This window comes from Urocampus carinirostris, chromosome 2 (genome assembly GCF_059441175.1).
Source record: "Urocampus carinirostris isolate Australia breed hairy pipefish chromosome 2, RoL_Ucar_1.0, whole genome shotgun sequence".
In the NCBI taxonomy this organism is placed as follows: Eukaryota; Metazoa; Chordata; class Actinopteri; order Syngnathiformes; family Syngnathidae; genus Urocampus; species Urocampus carinirostris.
The window spans coordinates 5,780,357-5,805,018 of record NC_142350.1 but is presented as its reverse complement, the minus strand read 5'-3'; the positions used below and the strand labels follow the sequence as shown (position 1 = coordinate 5,805,018).

General features: G+C 39.6%; 1 protein-coding gene across 1 annotated transcript in view; it reads left to right on the top strand.

Annotated features, from left to right (window-relative positions):
- Positions 1-23,287, top strand: part of nudcd1 (NudC domain containing 1) — a 32,050-nt gene extending 8,763 nt beyond the window's left edge. The window contains exons 5-10 of the mRNA XM_088328546.1: positions 1,157-1,351; positions 4,875-5,082; positions 6,238-6,382; positions 11,620-11,745; positions 14,693-14,852; positions 18,990-23,287. Of these exons, the coding sequence (XP_088184672.1) occupies positions 1,157-1,351; positions 4,875-5,082; positions 6,238-6,382; positions 11,620-11,745; positions 14,693-14,852; positions 18,990-19,279 (1,124 nt within the window). The 3' untranslated portion in view covers positions 19,280-23,287. The remainder of the gene's footprint in view (positions 1-1,156; positions 1,352-4,874; positions 5,083-6,237; positions 6,383-11,619; positions 11,746-14,692; positions 14,853-18,989) is intronic.
- Positions 23,288-24,662: the final 1,375 nt, after the last annotated feature.

The window sequence follows — 24,662 nt, the reverse complement described above, 5'->3', positions numbered from 1 at the left end:
CTGAATCAGATGCACTTGTTTGACGTTGTTAGCCACATAAAGACACCTGTCCACCCCATACAATCAGTAAGACTTTAACTTGTAACATGGCAAAGACCAAAGAGCTGTCAACACGAGAGATACAATTGTACTCCTCTGCAAGGCTGGAAAGGGCTATGGAGCAATTGCCAAGCAACTTGGTGAAAAAAGGTCCCCTGCTGGAGCACTCATTAGAAAATGGAAGAAGCTAAACATGACGGTCAATCTCAATCGGAGTGGAACCCCATCCAAGATATCACCCGGTGGTCATAATTCCACTAAGCGTGTTTGGAGGAAGAAGAATGAAGGGTACAATCCGGAGAACACCATCCCTACTGTGAAGAGTGGGGGTTGTAGCATCATGCTTAAGGGGGTATTTTTCGGCACCTGGGAAAGGGCGAGTGCACTGGATTAAAGAGAGGATGATCTGGGCCGTGTATTGTGAGATTTTGGGGAACAATCTCCTTCCCTCAGTCAGAGCGTTGAAGATGGGTCGTTGCTGGGTCTTCCGACATGACAACGACCTGAAGCACACAGCCAGGAAAACCAAGGAGTGGCTCCGTAAGAAGCATATCATGGTTCTAGCATGGCTCAGCCAGTCTCCAGACCTGAACCCAATCGAAAATCTTTGGAGGGAGCTCCAAGTCCTTGTTTCTCAGCGACAGCCCAGAAACCTGAGTGATCTAGAGAAGGTCTGTGTGGAGGAGTGGGCCGAGATCATCCTGCAGTGTGTGCAAACCTGGTGAAGGACTACAGGAAATGTTTGACCTCTGTAATGGCAAACAAAGGCTACTTTACCAAATATTAACATTCATTTTCTCAGGTGTTCAAATACTTATTTCCAGATACATCACACGAATAAATCGTTAAAAAGACATTCACTGTGATTTCTGGATTTTTTTTTTTACTTTATCTTTCTCACAGTGGACATGCACCTATGATGAAAATTTCAGACCCCTCCATGATTTCTAAGTGGCAGAAATACATTTATTAATTTAAGTTTGGGACTAATTAGACCCTGGCAGCCTAACACAGACTTTATTTAGTATGGGAAACACTGCAAGGGATTCCATTACCCAGGGCTCTACTGTATTGCATCAGGGGGACTCGTCATTACAATTTTCCCCTTTCCTCACAGGCATCGAGAAGAATTACGAAGTGAAGAAGAGGCGGCTTCTCCAGGGGAAATCGACACCCCATTATGCAGCCGTCACCCCGCAGGGTGATGGCCTGATGGTGGCGGCGGAGAGACCTTTCGCCTTCACGCACGTGGACGGCAAGCCAGTCGAGCAGCCGACTGCGGATGAGCAAGCCATGGATGTGGAAACAGCAGGTGGGTTGATGCACACTCGGTTTGTATGGTGCTTAGTCACAGCAAGCCATGGATCTGACGTTTCATGTTATTGTGATGACTATAGCGTTATTCATGCCTGGCAGTCTGTCACTCATTGTTTAGACCTCCTTTCTCTGTTTATATTTAATCATCGTGACAAATTTTATCGCTTGGCAACTTCCATTTATGAAAGGATTCATCAGCTTTAAACCAAAACATAGCTAACAGAATATGCAAAATCTCTCAAGACAACCTTACAAAAATTACATCAGAGAATATTAAGAAAATGTTACGTTTCAACTTTGGTAGCCACTCAAAACTGTCACAGGTTACCGTCTTACCCTGCTTCAAAACCTCCACCATCATTCCCATCCCCAAGAAGTCAGCAGTGGAAAGCCTCAACGACTACAGGCCTGTCACACTTACGCCTGTGGTCATGAAGTGCTTCGAGAGGTTGTGTCCCAGCACATCAAGGACTCCCTGCCACCCACACTGGACCCCCACCAGTTTGTCTACAGGGCAAACTGCTCCACTGACGACCCCATAAACACAGCACTTCACACCTCGCTGAGCCCCCTGCTTTTCACCCTCTAAACCCCCAACTGCTCACCGACCCACCTCACAAACACAATTGTTAAGTACGTCGACGATACCACCTTGGTCGGCCTCATCTCTGAAGGGGACGAGGCGGAGTACAGGGATGAGGTGGAGTCACTGACAACGTGGTGTTCGAAAAACCACCTCATACTGAACACCACAAAAACAAAAGAACTCATACTGGACTTCAGGAGGAAAGGCAGGAACTCAGCACCACTTATTATAAAAGGAGACTGCGTAGTGAGAGTCCACTCTTTCAAATTCCTGGGTGTGCACATCTCCGATGACCTCTCCTGGTCTGCAAACACCAGAGCGGTGGTAGGGAAGGCCCAGCAGCGACTCCATATCCTGAGAGTGCTCAGGAAAAATCATCTGAATCAGCAGCTGCTTGTGTCCTTTTACAAAGCCACAGTGGAGAGCATTCTAACATACTGCATTACGTTGTGGCATGCTGGGTGCACGGCAGCAGACAGGAAAACACTTCAGAGGGTCATCAACACAGCCAAGAGAATCGTTGGTTGCTCTCTACCCAGTCTGGAGGACATTTCCTGCTCTCGCTACCTCAGCAGAGCAGAAAACATCAAGGACTTTTCTCACCCTGGCCACCACCTCTTTAACCTGCTGCCTTCCGGCAGATGCCACAGGTCACACAAAACAAAAACAAACAGACTCGAAAACAGTTTCTTCCCCAGAGCCGTTACCACCCTTAACACACACCACACAAAAAACTGAAACTCTTGCAAACGCACTACCTCATACAGATGTAAAATTGTATTCATGCCTATGCTCAATTTGCACAATGTTGCCTATTTTTGCACTACCGCATATTGCACTAATACGATCCCAAAACTGTATGTAACATCCTACATGCCCACATTTCTTGTGTAAATATTGTGTAAATTATAACCTTTATCTTCTTGTTCCTTTTATATTATGTAGATTATAACCTTATCTTCTTTGTTCCTTTATCTTCTTTGTTTTCTTTTATCCTCACTGTGAAATGTGAAACTGGAGTGCCATGTCCAATTTCGTTGTCACATTACAGTATGTTCAACCCATTTTGTAACAATGACAATAAATGCATATTCTATTCTATTCTAAAATAAGGTGCGAAGACATTAATGGATTTTGAGCTTGCGATAAGGACCGAGAGACGCTCGCTCGGACAAGAAAGTTCCATCCCTTCCTCTAGCCCTCCTCCAAATCTTTTAGGTTACAAAAAACAGATCAGCCCTAAAGAACAGCAACATGATTGGCCAATTGTGACAATAATAGTCAAAATAAGGAACAGGCATCTTGTGAAATCTCCTTTGCATTTCAATATTAAAAACAGAATAAACTTATCACCTAGTGGTGGGCAAACTGGGCCAAATCAGAATAAAACATTTTGCAAAAGGGACAGCGAATGGAAAAAAAAAATGATCTGATGATACATTCTTGAATCCGCTAACTCGATAATGCGTGATGATAAAAGGATAAGGTTGTTTGTGTGAGATAATGTATAAACTAATTTGTTTTTTGGCATTTCGAAAATATTTTTATAATTTTCTGCACATTCTGCACAAAAGTAATGACTGGCAATGCCCATGGTGTCACCATTAATCACATATAGCTAGAACATGTCACCAAATTTAAATATCTTGCTGTAATATTGGAAGGGTCAGAACTAGAAATCCCTGCCGGGACAGTTCAAACCACAGCCACACTTAAACTCATTTGGAGTGACAAGAACATAGGAGTGAAATCAAATATCGGACTTATGCAAGCACTGGTTACTTGCATCTTGCACTAGGCTTGCGAGACATGGACTCTCACAGAAAGACTGGAAAATCAAATACAGGCCTTGGAGATGCGATGCTACAGAAAATTTCGAGGCATCAGCTACTTAGCCCATGTGAAAAACGAAACGGTGCGCAGCACCATTAGAGGGTTCATTGGACCCTACAAAGAACTGTTGTCAACTGTGCGCAGACGGAAACTTCAGTGGTATGGTCACGTCACAAGACTTTCAGGACTGACCTAGATAATTCTCCACGACACACTCCAAGAGGGCAGGAGGAGAGGAAGACCGAAAAAGAACTGGGTCGCCAATATTATGGAATGGACTCGTGCCAACTTTGCCAAGACCCAAGAACAGGCCAGGGACCATCAACAGTGGAGAAGGCTGTCCAGAGTTGTGTCCTCATTGGTGCTCCGACGACCCGTGCAATTAGAACCTTGAACCGTTCATTCTCCACAACCAAATAAGACATGGCACTTCAGGATAGACTTTTTCTTTTTTTTTTAAAGAAGAGAACATACAATGATTTTGGGGATGTTTTCATGACTAGGTAAGGTAAGACTTTTACATTTAACACCAGTACATAACAGTGGGTTCAGATTTTGCGTGTTTCCAAAGCCCTGTAAGTACAAGAATGATTGTAAGCCATTATAGTCTTTGCACTTGTGAACTGTCTGCTGCCATTGCCTGTGACTCATTCGTGCCCAGGATATTCTGTAAATAAAACGGCTAATTGTGATTGCCTTTATTTTAATAACTTACCTTCTCGCTACCTGGAATCAAATGAACACGTGGATGAAGAAAAATATGATTTACAACGAATGCCACCACAAAGCAGTGGTTTGAGATTTTCTGCATTTCCATAGCTTCCATTTGTCCTACTTTCAGTCCTATAACTAGGATTGGAGGAATAATTTTTGCCTGCTAAGTGTGCTCGTTGAACAAATACTCAGGGCAAATCCGAAGAGGTATTCGATCATTAGCTTGAATCCAATCTGAATCATTAAAACCAAGCAAAAGTGCCAGAAATGGCCACATAACGAGCAATTATTGCCAAGATCATTACACAAATGTCTCATCTAAGAGGGCCAATCACAGATATGCTGGACTTGTATGCAAAAAAATCCAATCTTATGCTTTCTCCAGATCCCATTTACTTCTGGCAGCAGACATTGGAAGACATCACGGCCAACGTTCGCCTCCCAGAAGGCGTGACTAAGGATGCCGTCTGCTTTAAGCTCACGGCCGACACCATCAGCATCGGCCTTGAGGGCTTGGCGCCTCTGCTGGAGGGCCAGTTGTACGCCTCCGTGGACCCTGAAGCCTGTGTATGGATCCTTAGGGACGACAAAAGGTAGGAAGTACAGTGGAACCTCGGTTCTCGACCATAATTCGTTCCAGAACCCTGTTTGAAAACCGATTTGTTCGATCACCGAAATCATTTTTCCCATTAAAAATAATGTAAATCGTTTTATCCATTCCAACACCCTGAATGTTTACCTTGAATGTTTAAAAAATCAGGTCGTTTACAAGTCATTTAGCACCCGGGTCTCCACAAGTGGTGAGCGGTTCATTGGAAAGGGGGCTCCGTTCCAACACCCTCAATGTTGGGCTCCGTTCCAACATCCTGAATGTTTACCTTGAATGTTTAACGTAAACTTAAAGCTAACCCAGGCTAATCGTACGTTCGCGTTATCGTAATCTTCCGTACAAAAGATTACACTAACATGAACGTGTAAAAATAAACAAAAGGATAAAGAAAATAATTACGAATAGGATTTCTTACCTTTGTGGTGGTCAGCAGAAGGCGCAGGCAAGATCAGACACTCGCACACCTCCTTCATATTTTGCTATTATTTCTTTATAGTTGTACGCACTACTTTTCTTTTTTCACCTGTAGCAACTTTGCTGCTTGCACTGACTTTCTTCGGAGGCATAATTAGGGGCTAAAACACTTTGTACACCTATATTAAAAACGAAAGCAAAAGGAAGCACGTCCGCACGCGATAACAGTTAGTCATGAAAAGAGCGATCTGCACCTGCACTTATACATTATATTTCATTAAAGGTGCTGTCTGGAATTTGAAAATGTTCTACTGTCTGCCACCATCAAAGTCATGATCGCAGCCTCAGATTATTCATGAATATGTGCATCCCTTGGCACGCTGGAATAAATACATTTTTGGGTTCGGGTATGCGTTTGGACTGTATTAAAAACTTACAATTTTAGAAGAGAAGAAGAAAAAGAATGAATTTTCTTGCTACATTTAAAAGAAAACTGCAAAGACAAGCATAAAGTCACTATATTTATTTATATCTTTCAGGACAGTACCATGACTGAAAACAGTGTTATAATGAGATAAAACCAAATGCCTTTTCCTATGTCATCTAAATCCCTAGTGGTCAGGTGATTACAAAGTGGATTTAGGCTTATTATTGTTGTCCAAAACTGGAATATACCATACAACGTCATTATCTTATCAAGTGAAGCGGAATTATTTTTCCACAGCTTGGAAGTGAGCCTCCAGAAGCGCACCGTAGGACCGATGTGGCCCGAGCTAGTGATTGGAGACCAGCGAGGGGAGCATGTGATAAGCGAGGAGCAGGCAGCGCTGGTCAGAGAGAGGCTCTCTCATTTGACATCCAAAGATGTAGTAAGGCCACGTCTCTCATGACTTTCCCAGTCATACGTTTTGGTTGACGGTTGCTACTCTTTTTGTTTGCTTTGTTCCTCTGCTCTTTTTACAGTGAGCTTCTTCCATAGCATCTTGTCTGTCTTTTTGTATGATACCCTGTAGGCTCCTCCTCAGAATATCTGGAAACTATTGACGTCGCCTTCCTACTAGCGGGTGCTAGTAGGAAGGTTATTCAAACTTAACCTCAACAACAACTTCCTACCCTAGACCCTTGGCCATGTGCCTTGTACAAGGCGAGAAGGTTGTTATTGAGGTTATGTGAAAGGGCAGTAACATTTGTACTGGTTTGACAATCAAATACTTGACAGGGATTTCCCTTTTTTTAAGCAAAATCGTTGTTAAGTTTAAAATGATTTCTTGTCCTGTTAATAGACAAAACAGAGTCAACTCTACCTTATTTATAAAGATCTCTTAGTTCAGGGCTCACCTACTCAAATACCCCAAAAACAAGAAATAAAAGCCTTATACTGTAGATACGACATGAATCCCTTCTGAGGTGAGCATTGCAAAGTAAAATTGTGGAAAAGCATGAGTTAGAGAGATTCCAAACCTCAGATAAGAAAATCCAACCTGTTCTAAAAGCACTCCCCTGAGCCCTTTCTTTTCCTTTGTTGCAAAAGCAGATCTGCTCTAAAGGCTGTGGAAATGAAAGAACAGCAACATAATTGGCCGATAGTAACAATAATGTAAAAATGTCATAACGGTGAAAACAACAAACAACAGTGCAATAAGTGTCAAATACCAAACTGGCATCCCATGCAATCTCCCTTGCAGGTGTCCAATATTAAAAACAGAGTAAACCTATCCGAAACCAATGCTAATGTGTAGCTAATGCCTTCCAAAACCCTGGTAACTAATAAAACATTACAATAACAAAATGGTGTATTGTAATTACTACTGTGTGATATACATGTATACAATTAAATAACATTATGAATAAATATACATATTTAAAAAGAGAAACTTTATTCACCTTTGATGAGCTGGTCGAATGAAGTACCGGGTGGATGCAAAGCGAGGGGAACCAGCTGCCTGAATTTGACTTTGAAATTTCCACTTGTGAGTCATCCCCCTTAAAAGATTTCCTTGCTATGATATCCTCCTTAATTTTAATACTAGTCCCAATTGTTGATTGGTAACAATTTGTTTGCTTTCTTCATATGTTTCGATAATCACGAGTTTTGTTCCCATGGTTATCATGTTTTTGCTTCTCTGTTTAGCATCACTACAATCATTAGACCCATAGCTAATAAATGCAGTACAAAAAATCACACTCTAATAAGTTGGGTGAAAAATAAGGTTTCTGCCAAAAAAAAAAAGACTAATCCAATACTCATGTGTATTTGACCCAATGTCCTGAATTGTTTTTGCAATTATTTTTGTTTGTAATTAAAAAATAAAATTGGTACATTTTTTTCATTTTGTTCATAAACCCCCAAAACAGGAGGTTCTTGTGTAAAACGTCAGAAAAATTGGTCAAAGTGACCCAAGTATTGTGTCGCCCATTCGAAAATCTTTACAATGCACACGAGACTCTGAAACAAATAAAAGAAAGAGAAAGCCATTGTGGGTAGTAGTTCTGCAAATAGCCTATCAACATTTTTTATGATGCAGTGATGCGAACAAATTCCATTTGAGCATTTTACATGACGACCAATAGCAGACAGGCATCTTAGAGTCATATGTGAACACATTTTTGGGTATGCAAAATAATTTGTTGTTGATATTGTACTGTATATGATGAGTCAAAGAGCCGCATTCTTATTGGCCAGGAGCCGCATGCGGCTCTAGAGCCACGTGTTCGCCACCCCTGCTCTAATGTATATATATATATATATATATATATATATATATATATCAAGGCCAATGAGCACATAGATTTTGTATTTTTCTTTTCATCTTATTTTTATCTATTTATCAAATCTCACACAAAAAAAAACACTTTCGAGATACCCCAATTGCATATTACCTGTTTAATGCAATTTTAATGCTTGAAAAGGGACTTGTATTACTTTAATTCTGAATGATTCTAAAGGAATTTGATCCAATGGTCTACTTATAAAAAAATATATGATGAAATCTAACATGAAAATGTAGAAGTTTGCATGCATATTTATTTTCAAATACATATGAAAAAAATAGATATGCCTACATTATCCCTTTTCTTCATGTATTACCTAGGTATCAGATTGTAGAATATCAGCAGATTAAAAAAAAAAAAATCTGATCAATTATTGTTTTTCTTAGTATACCGGCCCCTCAGCTGATTTTTTTATAACCCAATACGGCCCGCGCCTCAAAGTTTGTCCACCCCTGCTATGGGGTCATATAGCATGTACGGATGTGCTGCCTTCATTAAAAGCCTTATACAAAAGACCCCGTGATACGGAGACCCTACTTTATGACGCTTTCATTTTAAGGTTGGGTCTTCTAAGATGTTTTTTTTCAGCCCCTTTTATGGAATTTTCAACACTATACTGGACTGTCTCAGAAAATTAGAATATTGTGATAAAGTTCTTTATTTTCTGTAATGCAATTAAAAAAACAAAAATGTCATACATTCTGGATTCATTACACATCAACTGAACTATTTCAAGCCTTTTATTATTTGAATATTGCTGATTTTGGCTTACAGCTGAAAAAAACTCAAAAATCCTATCTCAAAATATTAGAATACTTCCTCAGACCAAGTAAAAAAAATAATTTTATAACAGCAAAACTAAATCAAACATTTGAAAATGTCCATTGATGCACTCAGTACTTGGTTGGGAATCCTTTTGCACGGATTACTGCATCAATCCGGCGTGGCATGGAGGCAATCAGCCTGTGGCATTGCTGAGGTGTTATTGATGCCCAGGATGCTTCGATAGCGGCCTTCAGCTCATTTGTATTTGTAGGTCTGGTGTCTTTTATCTTCTTCTTAACTATACCCCACAAATTCTCGATGGGGTTCAGGTCAGGGGAATTAGCAGGCCAATCAAGGACAGTGATGCCATGGTCAGCGCACCAGTTACTGGTGGTTTTGGCACTGTGGGCAGGTGCCAGATCATGCTGGAAAATGAAATCCTCATCTCCATAGAGCTTTTCAGCAGATGGAAGCATGCAGTGCTCTAAAATCTCTTGGTAGACAGTTGCATTTACTCTGGACTTGATGAAACACAGTGGACCAACACCAGCAGCTGACATGGCTCCCCAAACCATTGCTGACTGTGGGAACTTCACACTGGATTTCAAGCAACTTGGATTTTGCTCTTCTCCAGCCTTTCGCCAGACTCTGGCGCCTTGACTTCCAAATGAAATGCAAAACTTGCTTTCGTCTGAAAAGAGGACTTTGGACCACTCTGCAACTGTCCAGTGCTTCTTCTCCATAGCCCAAGTCAGACGCTTCTTCCGTTGTCTTGAGTTCAGAAGTGGCTTGACCATGGGAATACGGCTATTGTAGCCCATTTCCCGGACACGTCTGTGAACTGTGGCTTTTGATACCTGGACTCCAGCTTCAGCCCACTGTCTTTGAAGCTCCCCCAAATTCTGGAAGCGGCTCTTCTTCACAATTTTGTTAAGGCTGCGGTCATCTCTCTTGGTTGTGCAGCGTTTCCGGCCACATTTTTCCCTTCCAACAGACTTTTTGTGGATATGCTTTGAAACTGCACTCTGTGAACAGCCTGCTCTTTGAGAAATTTCTTTTTGTGTCTTACCCTACTGATGGAGGGTATCAATGATGGTCCTCTGGACAGCAGTCAGATCAGCAGTCTTCCCCATACTTGTGATTTAGTTTACTGAACCAAGCTGAGTGTTTTTAAGGCTCAGGGAACCCTCGCAAGGTGTTTCGAGTTAATTAGATGATTCAGGTGATTAGTTGAATAGCCTACTTGTATACTTTTTCATGATATTCTAATATTTTGAGATAGGATTTTTGAGTTTTCTTAAGCTGTAAGCCAAATTCAGCAATATTAAAATAATAAAAGGCTTGAAATAGTTCAGTTGATGTGTAATGAATCCAGAATGTATGACATTTTTGTTTTTTTAATTGCATTACAGAAAATAAAGAACTTTATCACAATATTCTAATTTTCTGAGACAGTCCAGTATACTGTGGCTCTTTGCCTTGTTTCATGTTTAGTTTTTTTTTTGTGTGTGTGTATTGAGGGTGGACACTTTCCTTGAAATCAACACATAACAATACTTGTTGTATTGTAATGAGAGGAGTGTGTTATGGGAAATAATATGTTTTTGTTTGTGTGTGTTTGTGTGTGTCTGTCTGTCATGGCAGGTCAGTGTGTGGTGTGGCTCTTTGACTCTCGGGGTTAAAAATGTCGGCTCTTTGTGTCTAACTTGTTCGCCACCCCTGCATTAGAGTGTTTCCCAAAAGATTGTGGTGGGCTGCCAAGGTTTAATTGGGTCCACCAGTGTCTCATAAACCTTTAGTATTAAAAAATATGAAATATAAATAATACATATCTGTATTAGTCAGCCCCTCCCCCTGTGTGAAAGCGTGAAGTCCAACTCAAAGCGCTAGTGTTGGCAGGTATGCGAAGCTCATAAGATGCGCGATACAGTAGTGAACCTTCGAAAAACATCTGGCCTCCTGTCATAGCATCAATCACAAAAGCAGCGGTACCAACATTTATTATGGTAGTTTACCAATTGAAAGATTTGAGTATTAAATTTAGTTACCTTTCAAACTCATATCGGTCTGTTTACTCGACATAATGATGCCTTAAAATACTACAGTATCGACATCGGTACCACACTAGTTATTTTACGTCTAATTAGATGATGGCCGGATATTTTTTGCTTGAAACTCCTGTCTCGTTTACCGTGCTTTGTGGTTGTGCCTTGTTTGCTCTGTCATTGCCTTTTTATAACTAGTGTATTTATGATTCAATAGTTTACCAGCGCACACATTCATCATAGATCTTGATTCTTGATTTTGCTCCAAATATGTACCGGATTGATGTGTTTGAATTTAAAATGTATCCAAATAATGTATGTGAAACACTGCCAAGGTTGTACTTTATATGCCTTTTAATGAAAGGCACACATGTTTTACGACCCTAAAACAACTATATTTGTCTATGATCTAAATAACTAACACTGCCAAACCCATACTAGCTTCTCCATGTTAATCAAATTCCTCTTGAACTTTAATAAATGCAAAATGAGAATAACCATATTATCCCTCTGCGCTTTCCCAGCACACTAATCCGGACCTGGATAAGCCGGCCTGCAACTCTCAAGAACTGGAGGACTGCGACGGTTACCCAGAGGACACGTCCAGCCTAGTTTATTTTGACGGCGAGTCCCTGAAGGCCACACAGGTGGTAAGTACGTACTTGAGAATGTAAACACTCGAAGCGACATTGTCCGCATTTATGAAGGAGCACGTCGGGGTCCGACACCATATAATAAAGGACTCTTCACGTCCATATATTACTGCTATTAAAATGGAGCGGAATCTATTTATTTGCTACACTCTGAATAATTGTGACAATAAAGCATGGAAAGCCGCCACTGAGGGAAATGTATGTGTATGAAATGTATGAATTATGAATCAGAATTCCTGATTAATTTCCGGTAGAGCTGATTCAATTTAGTATGTGGAGACGGTGAGAGTCAGTCCTTTAAATTGAAAGACCTTGGTTTTTAAAACGTGCACGTTCCATTTATTATTATATTTTCGCGTCAGTGCACATTTACTCTTACGAGGCTCAGCTTTTTATGTTTTGCTTCTGAGAGGACTTGATTTCCTAAAAAAAAAAAAAGTAAAAATGATCATGGAATAAAAGACTTACAAACGTAAAATAGATTATAAAAATTAAGAATATATGAAAAATTATAGATTGTGATTTATAATTAAAGAAACAAATCTGTCTCTCTGTCTGTCTGTCTGTCTCTCTCTGTCACTCTCGCTCTCTCTCGTTCTCGTTCTATCGTTATGAAGAAGTTGAGAGGAGACACGACCAAGTTGTGCTACTACTTCTGTAGAAAATCAAAAAAATATTGGTTGAGCTCTCTGATGCCTTGCGCACTTTATGAAAAGGAAAGGAGGATATCAAGTTTTCATTATTTCTACAGAAAATCCAAATGTATTCTAATGAGGTACATAAATTCTTAGAATCGTTCTAACGAATTGTGTCACGTGATCAAGTATTTTAGCGTGGCTTGGCTTGAAGCAACTTTTGTTTTTCCTTTATCAGATAATTATCGTGCCTCCCTTATTATAAAAGCAAATATGCAATATCATTATGTGTTTTTCATATTGCTGAAAAGTTTGAGGGCCTCTTGCCCATATTTGTTAGGAAGCATTGGTGTCCAGTCAGGGAAGGAAGGTAAATCTGCTCTCTTTGGTGGCTTTTGTTTGCCCTTGCATTTCTTCTCCCCTTTTCTTTTTTGCAATAATTATCGTACATTCTTTATAAAGTGGCAAATGTGGATATTATTATGTGTTAGCATTACCTTATATCTAATTATCTTTCTTGGTTAAATACACTGAATGCTATTTTCGAGGGGAGTAAAATTATGTATAAGTTTGAGGGCTTCTTACCGCAAATCTTATTAGGTAGGGAGCTGTGATGTGGACTCTTTCAAATATATTAAATGGTTAAGTTTATTTAGTTTTATTTCTTATTTACCTTCACAATAATGTTTTTTTTTTCCTCCCAAAATCGCCCTAGCGAAATTGGAGTGCTTCTCCTTTCTGTGCAAGTAAAACAAATTAAACGGTAAACATGTGCAAAAGGAAAAATATGTTTAAAATAAAAGCAGTATACTAATTTTATATAGTAATATGTGCATATTCACATTCGTATTTACAGTTAGTAGGTACAGTATTTGCTTCACTGCCTTTTCTTTGTTAGAGAAGTTCCTAGAAACGCTACCAGTGACCTTCTGGCCTCAACCTGAACATTGCGTCAGTCTTCTATTTTTATCTCCAGCATTGGTAGGAAACATGTAACATCCAACTGCTTTCACGTTTTCTTTCAATCATAGAAAAAGTCTGAATGATGCATGTTTTTCCACAAGGCTTAATGTTCAGGGATAATGGCCCCCTTCCTCTCTGCTTGATTCTCTGTCCACAAAGCTCCCATGGGACTCCGCTTCATCGTCGTAATGAATGAGGGTCTGGTCATTAGCTCTGATGTAAGCGATGCCACGTCTTTTTGCGCCAAAATAAAAAAGCTTTTTAATGCTCTGCAGCCGGCTCACAAATAACCATCCGTCTTTCATGAAAGAATGTGTGTTTATCTCAACTAAATTCAGAAAGCCGAATGTTCCATTTTTGCTTTCAAGAAAGGAGCTTTCATCTTTAAATTAGGAAGTATCTTTCCTCTTAGCCTCATCTTGCCCCTCTTTATCATACATTGGGAAATAAATCTATGGGCTAGCATTTGTGGTACTTTCATTTTAAATCGGCCTCCATTTGCCTTGAAGCCCCAGTGTGTGTTGTATAGCAACCCTTAGTGGTGTAAAAATCATTTACAGTATATGATAAGCAAAAACGTAAGTACTATCTCATTAACATAAGCTGAGACCAGCATGTGATGGAAGCCGAGTCCCATGAATCGGGAATCTTCAACTTTTTTCCCCACTGTTTCCTTCTCTAGTCACCCACATTAGCCAATTGGCTGTAGGCCATGACAGGCTATTGTTATTTTTAGCTGCTCCTGATTCGTCCTTTAAGGTCACTCACCTTCCAGAAATTGTCTCACAAAAAAAAAATGTCACCGAGTACCATGATTCAGGCATCTTCCACTTTTTTCCCACCGTTTCGTTCTCTAGTCACTTGTGTTGACCACTTGGTTCAGACTGTGGCTTGTTAGTGTTGACTGCTCCTCCCCGTCCTTCATTGCCACTCACCTTCCAGAGACGGTCACGCAATCAATCGTCACTGAGTTGCATGATCCAGGCATCTTTGCTTTTTTTTCCCCCTCAGTCTTCCTCTCTAGCCATTTTCATTAGCCACTTCGCTCACCACTAGTCGCCGTGGTTATTTGAAGCTGCTCCATGTTCATCTTCCAGTGTCACTTGGAGGTGTCAATGTGTCTTTGGGCAAGACACTGAATCCCTAATGCCCCCGATAGCAGGTAGTTTCCTTGCATGGCTGACGCTGCTATCGGTTAGTTAGTGTGTAAAATGGAAAAGTGTGAAGCACACCGTAAAGCGCTTTGGGAGGTCTTCCATGACTTGAAAAGCGCTATATAAATGCAGATCATTTACATTCATTTACTCGCCATGGTCAGTTTATTGCACATTTTTGTCCCTCCACAGGTGAACCTGGGCAGCCATCAATACCTCTTCACCGTGACTGTGGATCCAACCCAAATGCCGTGCCTTTGTCTGCGCCACGATGTGGACGCCCTGCTTTGGCAACCACGGCCAGACCGACCTGCCGACATGTGGGAGCACATAGCTACGTTCAATGCGCTGGGTATGGCCCGAATTATTATATGAATTATGATCAAATTAATTAGATTATTTCTTATAAACCCTTTTCCATGTTTGTTTACAAGTGTAAAGAAGCACGCTCATTGTTTAGGCAGAATGGTGGAATACATGTCAGTTTATACCAGCTGATTGACAGAAAAAGATCATGGATTGTAGATACTAACATCTCAGATAAGCAGAAAGTATGTGCAATAGCAAGATAGCGACTTTTTTAGTGATCAAAGTCAACAAAAAAAATTGGCACTACATATTAATTGTGTGAGCCACTTAATGAAGCTTTTGTGGGTGACTTTTTGCCTTCGTATAGAACGCCAGTCCAAATTAGGGTAAGTAACTAGTGGAATACCTTTCCAAGCTAGCAAGTTAAATGGACGAAAAACGTAGCTCGGATGACTAGTTCATATTTTCAGTAGTCTCGTTAACACATAACCCACTTTAAACACATTGTTATTGTTGTTGGGATCAATACAAATAATGATGACAACATCCTTCCATTATCTGCCCCGCTTATTCTCAGTAGGGTCGCGGGATGATAACAATCAATCAATAATTGTTAGCAATATAATATCCATCCATCATCTGCAATACTCTCCTCTCGTCTCAATAAACTGGCGAGGAAAGCGAGCTCTGTTGTGGGCACAGAGCTGGACAGCCTGACAACAGTAGCTGAGAGACGGGCACTGGAAAAGCTGCGGTTAATCATGGACAATCCATCGCATCCACTACATAGCATTATCTCCAGACAGAAGAGCAGTTTCAGCGACAGACGGCTGTCACTGTCTTGTACCACGGACAGACTGAAGAGATCTTTTCTTCCTCATGCCATGAGGCTCTTTAACTCTACCCGGCAGAGTAAAATCCACCTTAAACCACACCCTCTACATTGCATATTACCGAATTTTATTGCAATATGTATTCTGTGTAGCACTAATTAGATATTCTATATAACACGCTACAGTGGGCATTTGCACGTCACATTGGGTATTTGTATATTGTATTCTCTTTGCTTTATTATTGTACTGTTCTCAGCTCAGGGATGCTGCTGGAAATGTGAATTTCCCTGCGGGGATGAATAAAGTATCTATCTATCTATCTACTTATCCTCAGTAGGGTAGCGGGTCTGCTGAAGCCCATCCCAGCTGTCTCTCAGCAGTGGGCAGGGGACACACTGTGTGCCCTGTGACTGGCTGGCAAACCAGTTCAGGGTGTCCCCTGCCCAGTGCCCAAAGATGACTGGGATGGGCTCCAGCACCCCCTCGACCCTACTGAGGATAAGTGGTGCAGATAATGGATGGATGGATGTTATTATTGGTTTTATGATTGACATTATTAAGATCTACTAGCTTGAACCAGTGGTAGCAGTCTATAGTTGGCATTGGTACTAAACATTTATTAGCACTTCGCCAACATTTATTATACTTAAACGTACAGTGGAACCTCGGTTCTCGACCATAATCCGTTCCAGAACCCTGTTCGAAAACCGATTTGGTCGATCTCCGAAAATCGTTTTTGCCATTAAAACTAATGTAAAATCGTTTTAATCCGTTCCAACACCCTCAATGTTTAACATGAACGTAAACATGAAGCTAACCCAGGCTAATCGTACATTTGCGTTAGCGTAATCTTTCGTACGGAAGATTACGCTAACATGAACGTGTAAAAATAAAAAAAGGATTATGAATAGGATTTCTTACCTTTGTGGTGGACGGTGGGGAGAGAAAAATTCTCAAAAGTTTTTCAACCTCTTCCAAAACTTGCGGCAGTTGCTTGCTTATAGCTTCCTTAGCCGTATCACTCGATTTCACAGCCTCCTTATTCTTTACTATTGTACTGATAGTAGATTTAGCCATGCTGTATTCACTAGCAAGATCGAAAATTCGTACACCTCTTTCATATTTAGCTATTATGTCTTTCTTAAAGGCAATAGTTGGACGAACAACTTGTCTTTTTTCACCTGTCCTGCCTGCACCGACCTTCTTCGGAGGCATTGTTAGGGGCTAAAACACCCGTACGCCGCCGAAATTTTTGGTCGAACACCGATTTGTCCGAACTGAGAGGCGTTCGAAAACCGAGGTTCCACTGTACTAAGAAATTCCGCATTCAAGTAAATGTACACATATCGCTACAATAACTTACCAGACATGAAATAGGCTCCACAAACATAGACATGCCTTATGATGTACCCGGTCTAGTCAGTTCTTTAGTGACTTGCAGCCACAGGCTACTACGGTGCTTTTGAAAGGGTGTGTTTCCTTTTGTGTTCCTTAAAATTGCAATTTGTGTACCCGTACACACAACAGCTTGGCATGTTGTTTTTTTGTAAATTGACACTTCATAAATGCAACTCAAGATACACATATTCTCTCACTCCATTCGTACTTACTGCTACTCCCGCTGTTTGTGTCAACAATGCGCATTCATCCTGTGGTGATCCGGTGATGACTTTGGCTGGAAAGTGTTCTCCTATACACCTGCTCATTAATATACAGTCAAAAGTGAATCCAATTATCACAATTTATCATTTATTTTTAAATAAATGACAAAAAAAAGCACTCATGATGTACTGAAAAAAATGTATATACTCGATATATAATAGTCTACAACACTCAAACACTTAATTAGGGGACCTAATTTTTTGGCCCTCCGTGTGGTCGTTTGTAACCAAATTGGTGGGTGATAAACCGTCTTGTCACAGCCTAATTTCATCAACTGATTCAATAACGTACATAATAAAGTGTAGAGTTATCATCAATGGCGTAAATAAATAATCAGCTTACGTAATGATACTATACTTTCACGCCGATATAGTTTACTCATATGCCCCTAGGAGCCTCTTTCAATTTGCTATTTTAAAGCTTCTGTCTCATTTCTTGTTTGCCGCCCACGCTGCTAGAAGCACTTTAAATTTTTATTCCAGGGATGCAGCATCTTTATTGATTATCTTGTGAAATATAGATTTTTAGTGCGAGTAGTTTCCAAAAGTCAACAGGAATTATTTTCCTACCAAAAACTAATTAATTCTTGCTCCTGGAGAACAGTACCGGTAATCGTTTTTTAACTGCATGCAATATTTAGAAGAAGAAAAACTAAATATTTACAAATCCCAACTAATTTTATGAATCTCTTTATTTTTGGGGATAATCACCCATGGCCAAGCTCTCCAGTGCCTCGTGCACATTATAAAGAGGTTGAGAGGAGAAACAACCAGGTTGTGCTACTACTTCTGTTCTTAATTATAATATAGTATACAACATTCTTAGCCATGCGAAGGCTAATAGCTGATCCCAGCGGTGCCTCCAACATTATGAACAGGTAAAGAGGAGACACGACAAGTTGTGCTAGTACTTCTATAGGAAATATTAATGTATTCTAATGTGGAACATTAATGCTTGGAATCGTTCTAACAAGTAGTGTCACGTAATCAAATATTTTAGCGTGGCTTGGCTTTAAGCGACTTGTTTTTTGTTTGTTTTTTATCCCATAATTATCGTGTATCCCTTATTACAAAAGCAAATGTGCATATTATTATGTGTTGACATTTCCTTTCTGTTTAATTATGTTGCAAACGTTTAATTATGTTGTAAACATTTATATTGCTGAAAAATGTTCTAAGTTTGAGGCCCCTTTTATTTTGTAGGAAGCAGTGATGTGCAGTCAGGGGAGTCAGGTGAATCTGTGCTTCACCAACATAAAGTTATAATATAAGAAATATATTAAATGGTTACATTTATTTTGTTTTATTTCTCATTTGCCTTCTTCTAGCATGGACTTTTTTCATATCTATTGATGCTCTTATTCAAAAGAGGCAGCGCATAGACTTTATTTACAAGTTAAGATAATACAATAACATGTTTGTTTTCTTTGCTACAGTTTATATACTGCTTTCTTGCTCTGCCCGTCAAATGATGAATGAGATGTAGCTTCATTTTATTTGTAAAACTTACTGCGCCTCACCTGACTCCAACCTCACTGCACTTCACTGGTAGGGAGCAAAAAAAAATACAATAGTGGCAAGGACTCAGCTAATCAGATTTTGTTTTCAAGTGGAAGATAATTTGTTTTTCTTCCTCTTGCAGGCTTTTGTCAGATAACAAAAAAACACTCTTCTTTTTCATTTTAGGGTACGTGCAGGCGTCCAAACGAGACAAAAAGTTTGCCACGTGCGCCCCCAACTTTTCCTACGCGACGCTGTGCGAATGCCTACGCCGGGCCTTCATCTACCGCCAGCCATCCCCGGTCGACGGCGTCCTCTACAACAGGAAAGAGTGCCGGCAGATAGGACAGGTTGCCAAGCAACAGGTCGCCAGCCTGGACTCGGACAAAGCCGTGTTGGGCTTCAGGGCCACCGACGAGAGGCTCTTCGTGCTTACCTCCAACAAACTTTTTGTGCTAAAGGTTAATAATAATTAAGAACCTTTCAGAAAGTACGGGATTTTTTTTTTTTTTTTGGTCGAATTCAATCTAAAAAAAAATAAATAATGGGTGACATGCTCCAGTGCCTTGCAGAAGTATTGGCGCTCCGAGAACTTTTTGTTATATTCCCACATTTCTGGCTTCAAACTAAAAAACAAAAATTTTTTTAAAAATCATTAACATTTGAGACACAATCCTGAAGTAGTACCAAATTATTTCAACATTTTATATTTGTAACAAAAATACTAAATTGGGTGTTGCAAAGGTTTGCCCACTGTTCTCTTAGCTCAGGCAAATGACTCCGAAAGTTCCGAAATGACCTCATTGTCATTGTTAGTCATTTAGGTTGACATTTGATCAGAGTGCAACTGTGAGTCATTAGGTCTTAATGCACTTGCTCTGTGATTGCCTTAGAGGTCTGTGAAAAAAGACAATGGGAAACAGACATCATTATGAAGATTAAAAAATACACCAGGCAGGTCTGGCATAAAGTTGTTGAAGCGTTCCAAGCAGGAATGGGATACAAGAATATTTTGCAACATTTACACATCTTCTGGCACACTGTGTGAGAGTAACACTGACCATCACCATGAAAACACCATCCCCAGTGTTAAACAGGTCGGTGGCAGCATCATGGTTTGGGCCTGCTTTTCTTCATCAGGGACAGGGAAGACGGTTAAAATTGATCGAAAGATGGATGGAGCCAAATACAGGGCGATTCTGGCAGATGATCTGCATTTAAACAATCTGCATTTATATATCGCTTTTCAAGTCAATGACTTCCCAAAGCGCTTTTCATTGTGCTTCACATTTCCCGGCAGTGATCTGTGCAGCCATGTAAGGCGCGAACCTGCTTATTGGGGGTTCAGTGTCTTACCCAAGGACACTTCGACATGTAACACGGACAAGCCGGGATTTGAACTGGGATCCCTTAATCCCAGAAAATCTGTTGGAGTCTGCAAGAGACCTGACCTAGGTTTGTATTCCAACAGTACAATAACCCTAAACATTAAACAATCAAATGGTTTCAAATAAAGACTATAAGGGTGTTAGAATGACCAAGCCAATGTCCAGACCTCAATCCTAAAGGGCAATATTTTTCCAAGGCACTGTATACGTCTTTTTATAGCTCAAGGGATCCGCTGGTTGACTTTCAGTAAGCATAAGTATTCCGTTTTTATTCGTGTATAAACTGCAATTTTTTGTCCCCAAAGAAAAAGTACAAGTTTGGGTTAACAATAGCAAATTACTGTAGTTGAGCAATGCTTGATCCGTCAAAAAATATAGCTGACAACATTTGCACAATATTTGATGCAACAAGATTTGAACTCTGAACGAGGTGGTGAGAGCGCTGATTCTTAACCACTAGAACAGTGGTTCTTAACTAGTGGCTCAGGACCCAAAAGTGGGTCGCAGGGCTTCGCCTTGGCAAAATAATGCTGAGAAAAGATAAGAAAATAACAGGGAGTTAATGACACCCCTTAAAAGTAGATAATGTCCTACAAATGCGGGTTCACACCCGCTATTTCACACCACAGAAAAATCCTGGTTAAGCTTGTTTACACATGTTAAGCATGGCCAAATGCAGATACAGCAGAGAATGTATGATAGGAATTTTTATGATATTGAAGATATAAAAATTTAGTGAAGTGAAGCATTTTAGATTTCATTAAAAATGTATGCGTGTGTTATTTTACCACTATATGTCGCTGTATTGCATAGTGAAACTGAAAAGAAATGTTAAAAAGCACAAGAAAATAATAAGAACTACGGACACTCAAAATGACGAGAAATGCATAATCTTTTGCTTATTTTTTCCTCCAGCCTTTTACAGGGAAAGATAAAAAAAAGAAAAGAAAAAAATGACTGGAAAAATATGGGGGGATAAACAAAATAAGAAGAAATAAATAAGAAAAAGGGGGGTGTACCTGTTGCAAGAAGATGGACAGCAATGATGTCGGCTTTGTAATCAATAAATTTGATAAGTGGAATTTTTTTTTTTTTAACCCTAATTTGGGTTGAGGCTTGTAATTAGGGTGGGGTCCTTAAGTAAGACAAGTTGACAATGACTGGATAATAAAAGAAAAGGCTTTAGTCCATATCTCATCATTACACTATTCTTACTCAAGGTGTTGAATCCTCATGGCCAATGGTGAAAATTATTTATTGACAACGTAAACTATGAACACAATCCCAAAATAAAAATAACAGTGTGTTTAGTTATTGTATTTCAAAGTCTGATTCAATGTCAAATCATTTGTGATTTAAAATTATTTTAATCATGCTACGTGGTACCGTGAGTAAAAAATAGTGTGATAATGATACATAGTCTAATGCCTTTTTCTCCATCATCTATAAAACCTTTGGTCTAGTAGCTAAGAATAAGCTCTCTCGCCACCGCTATCCGGGTTCAAATTCCGTTTGTGACCTACAAATGCTTCATTTAGGCTTAGAAAAAGTGAAAACTGAATTTTATACCAATTTTTCATAAAAAATAAAAATACACGAATAAGTATCGTTTTTACTTTATTTGTAAGTTCACACTTGACGCTAACAACGCCCTTCCAACCTAATTCCCCCCAAAAACATTATAAAAATTGCAATTTATACAGTAGACCCCGGGATACGGTGACCTTGCCTTAGGACGTTTTTAGTTTACAGTTTGGAATGAGATGTTTATCTCCCCCCTCTTTACGGCATTTCCTCCACTATATGACATCTACAAATTATTTTGCGTGCACAAAAACTAATGAACTTCATATTCATATGACGTGTTACGTATTTAAGATGGGGGTTTTCAACATTTTTGTCCCAAAGCATAATTTTTAATTAAAAAGAAAGAGACAGTCCAAAATTTTTAAAAGTATCGTGGCAGCGGTTTCATTTTTAAAATTGTCATGTCCAAATTGACAGATTTTTTTGTATCGTGACTGTGGTTAATACAGATTATTTGGTTTGGTTTATTATTTAGCTTTTTTTTGGGTGTAACTATATTTTTTACCATGTTTTTTGTTTACGTTTTACTATATTTTTTTAATCCTGTTTTATTTAAAAATGACAAAAATATCACATAAAATGAGCAAGGATTATCTGCCAGTGAAACAAAAAAGGTTTTCTACTACGGAAAACACTGCTCTAAGACCGTGTGGGATCAGAAGTTTTTTTGGACCCCTTGTTGCAGGATATTCTTAGTTATATGACATTGGTAACAAATTAATTGGTGTGCCCAAAGGCTTATAAAATGCACATCTTTGTGATGTATGACAAATTTTGTCTCTAAGATGCCCGTCTGTTATCGGTCGACGCCTGATAAAATGCTGATCTGCCATTCGTTTACTTCACGGCATCACAAAAATGCAGACATGCTATTGGCTGAACTACCTCCCACAATTCCCTTCGGTCTCTTATTTCAGTACAGAATTTAGTGTGTGATACAATTTTATATTCTTGTTACTTTGTTTATTGGCTTTGGGTCCCAAGGCTGAAGTGATGCTAAGGGGAGAGGCAAAAACATGATAACCCTGGAAACAAAGCTTGTGTTTATCAAGAAATATAAAAGGGCACACAAATAGCTAACTTCGCTAAGTTGTGTGGCTGTAATCCATCAATAAAAGGGACTGTACTTTCTGTACTGTTGTTTTAAAAAAAATGTTTAATTTGTTATTGAATCCTATACATGCATATCACACATAAGTAGTACTTTCTATATACTATTTTGTTATTTTACTGTTTTGTTTTGTTTTTTTCGGAGGTACCGGAGTTCGGAAAAAGTTAGTTAAGCATTAACACAGGTTTCTATCCCCCGCTTTATGGCCAGTTCACTTTACCATCCCCAATTCAGTGCAGATTCATGTTGTATCCCGGTGGTCTACAATAAAGTAGGACATCTGCAATTAGTATTCGCTTCACGCTCAAATTCCTAATTTCCTGCCATTCCATCAATTAGACTTATCTGCTCCTTTGACAGAATTCATTTCCCTTCATTTGTATCACCACTTTCGATACCGTTGGACTCCGAGCCTCACATCCACATAATCTCGATTTATTTCCACGTAGAGCGACGCAAACCACCTGCACCTGAACACCACCAAGACCAGGGAGATGGTGGTGGACTTCAGGAGAACCAGAACTCACCCGGTTCCTGTAACCATCAAAGGAGAATGTGTAGAATTTGTCCAGACCTACAAATACCTGGGTGTGCAGCTGCACAACAAACTGGACTGGACTGCCAACACAGAAGCTCTAGATAGATAGATAGATAGATACTTTATTCATCCCCGAAGGGAAATTCACATTTCCAGCAGCATCCCTGAGCTGAGAACAATACAATAATAAAGCAAAAAGAATACAATATACAAATACCCAGTAGGAAAGGGCAAAGCCGACTTTACTTCCTCAGAAGGCTGGCCTCCTTCAAAATCTGTAAAAAGCTCCTGGAAATATTCTATGAGACAGTTGTGGCAAGTGCCCTCTTCTATGCAACAGCATGTTGGGGAGGCAGCATCAAGAAGAAGGATGCCTCTCGTCTCAATAAACTTGCTAGGAAAGCGAGCTCTGTTGTGGGCAAAGAGCTGGACAGCCTAACAACAGTAGCTGAGAGACGGGCACTGGAAAAGCTGCGGTCAATCATGGACAATCCATCGCATCCACTACACAGCATTATCTCCAGACAGAAGAGCAATTTCAGCGACAGACTGCTGTCACTGTCTTGTACTACGGAAAGACTGAAGAGATCTTTTCTTCCTCGTGCCATGAGGCTCTTTAACTCTACCCGGCAGAGTAAAAGCCCACATTAAACAACACCACCTACATTGCATATTACCGAATTTTATTGCAATATGTATTCTGTGTAGCACTATTTAGATATTCTATATAACACGCTACAGTGGGCATTTGCACGTCACACTGGGTATTTGTATATTGTATTCTTTTTGCTTTATTATTGTATTGTTCTCAGCTCAGGGATGCTGCTGGAAATGTGAATTTCCCTTCGGGGATGAATAAAGTATCTATCTATCTATCTAGAAACTTGAGTTTTTATTTCTGACCACTGACCAACATTGTCAGATAATGATGAACAGAAATCCCAAATTGTTACAAATGTACGTACATGAAATAATTTAAAAAAAAGAGACAAGAGCTCACATGTTTTATTGATATTGGGTTTTTTTTTCTTATTAATCTTCATATCATCTTTAAAAAGCAACATAAGTTTTGTTTGTTTTTTTAAACACTGAGCGGCTTTGTCAAATCATGATGCACAGAAAACAGAAATTGTGACATATGTAAGTAAAATTAAATGAAAAATGAATATCCACTTTATCACTTATTTCAATATTCTTTTTTTTTTTTTCTTTCATTAATTTTGTTTAATTTTCAC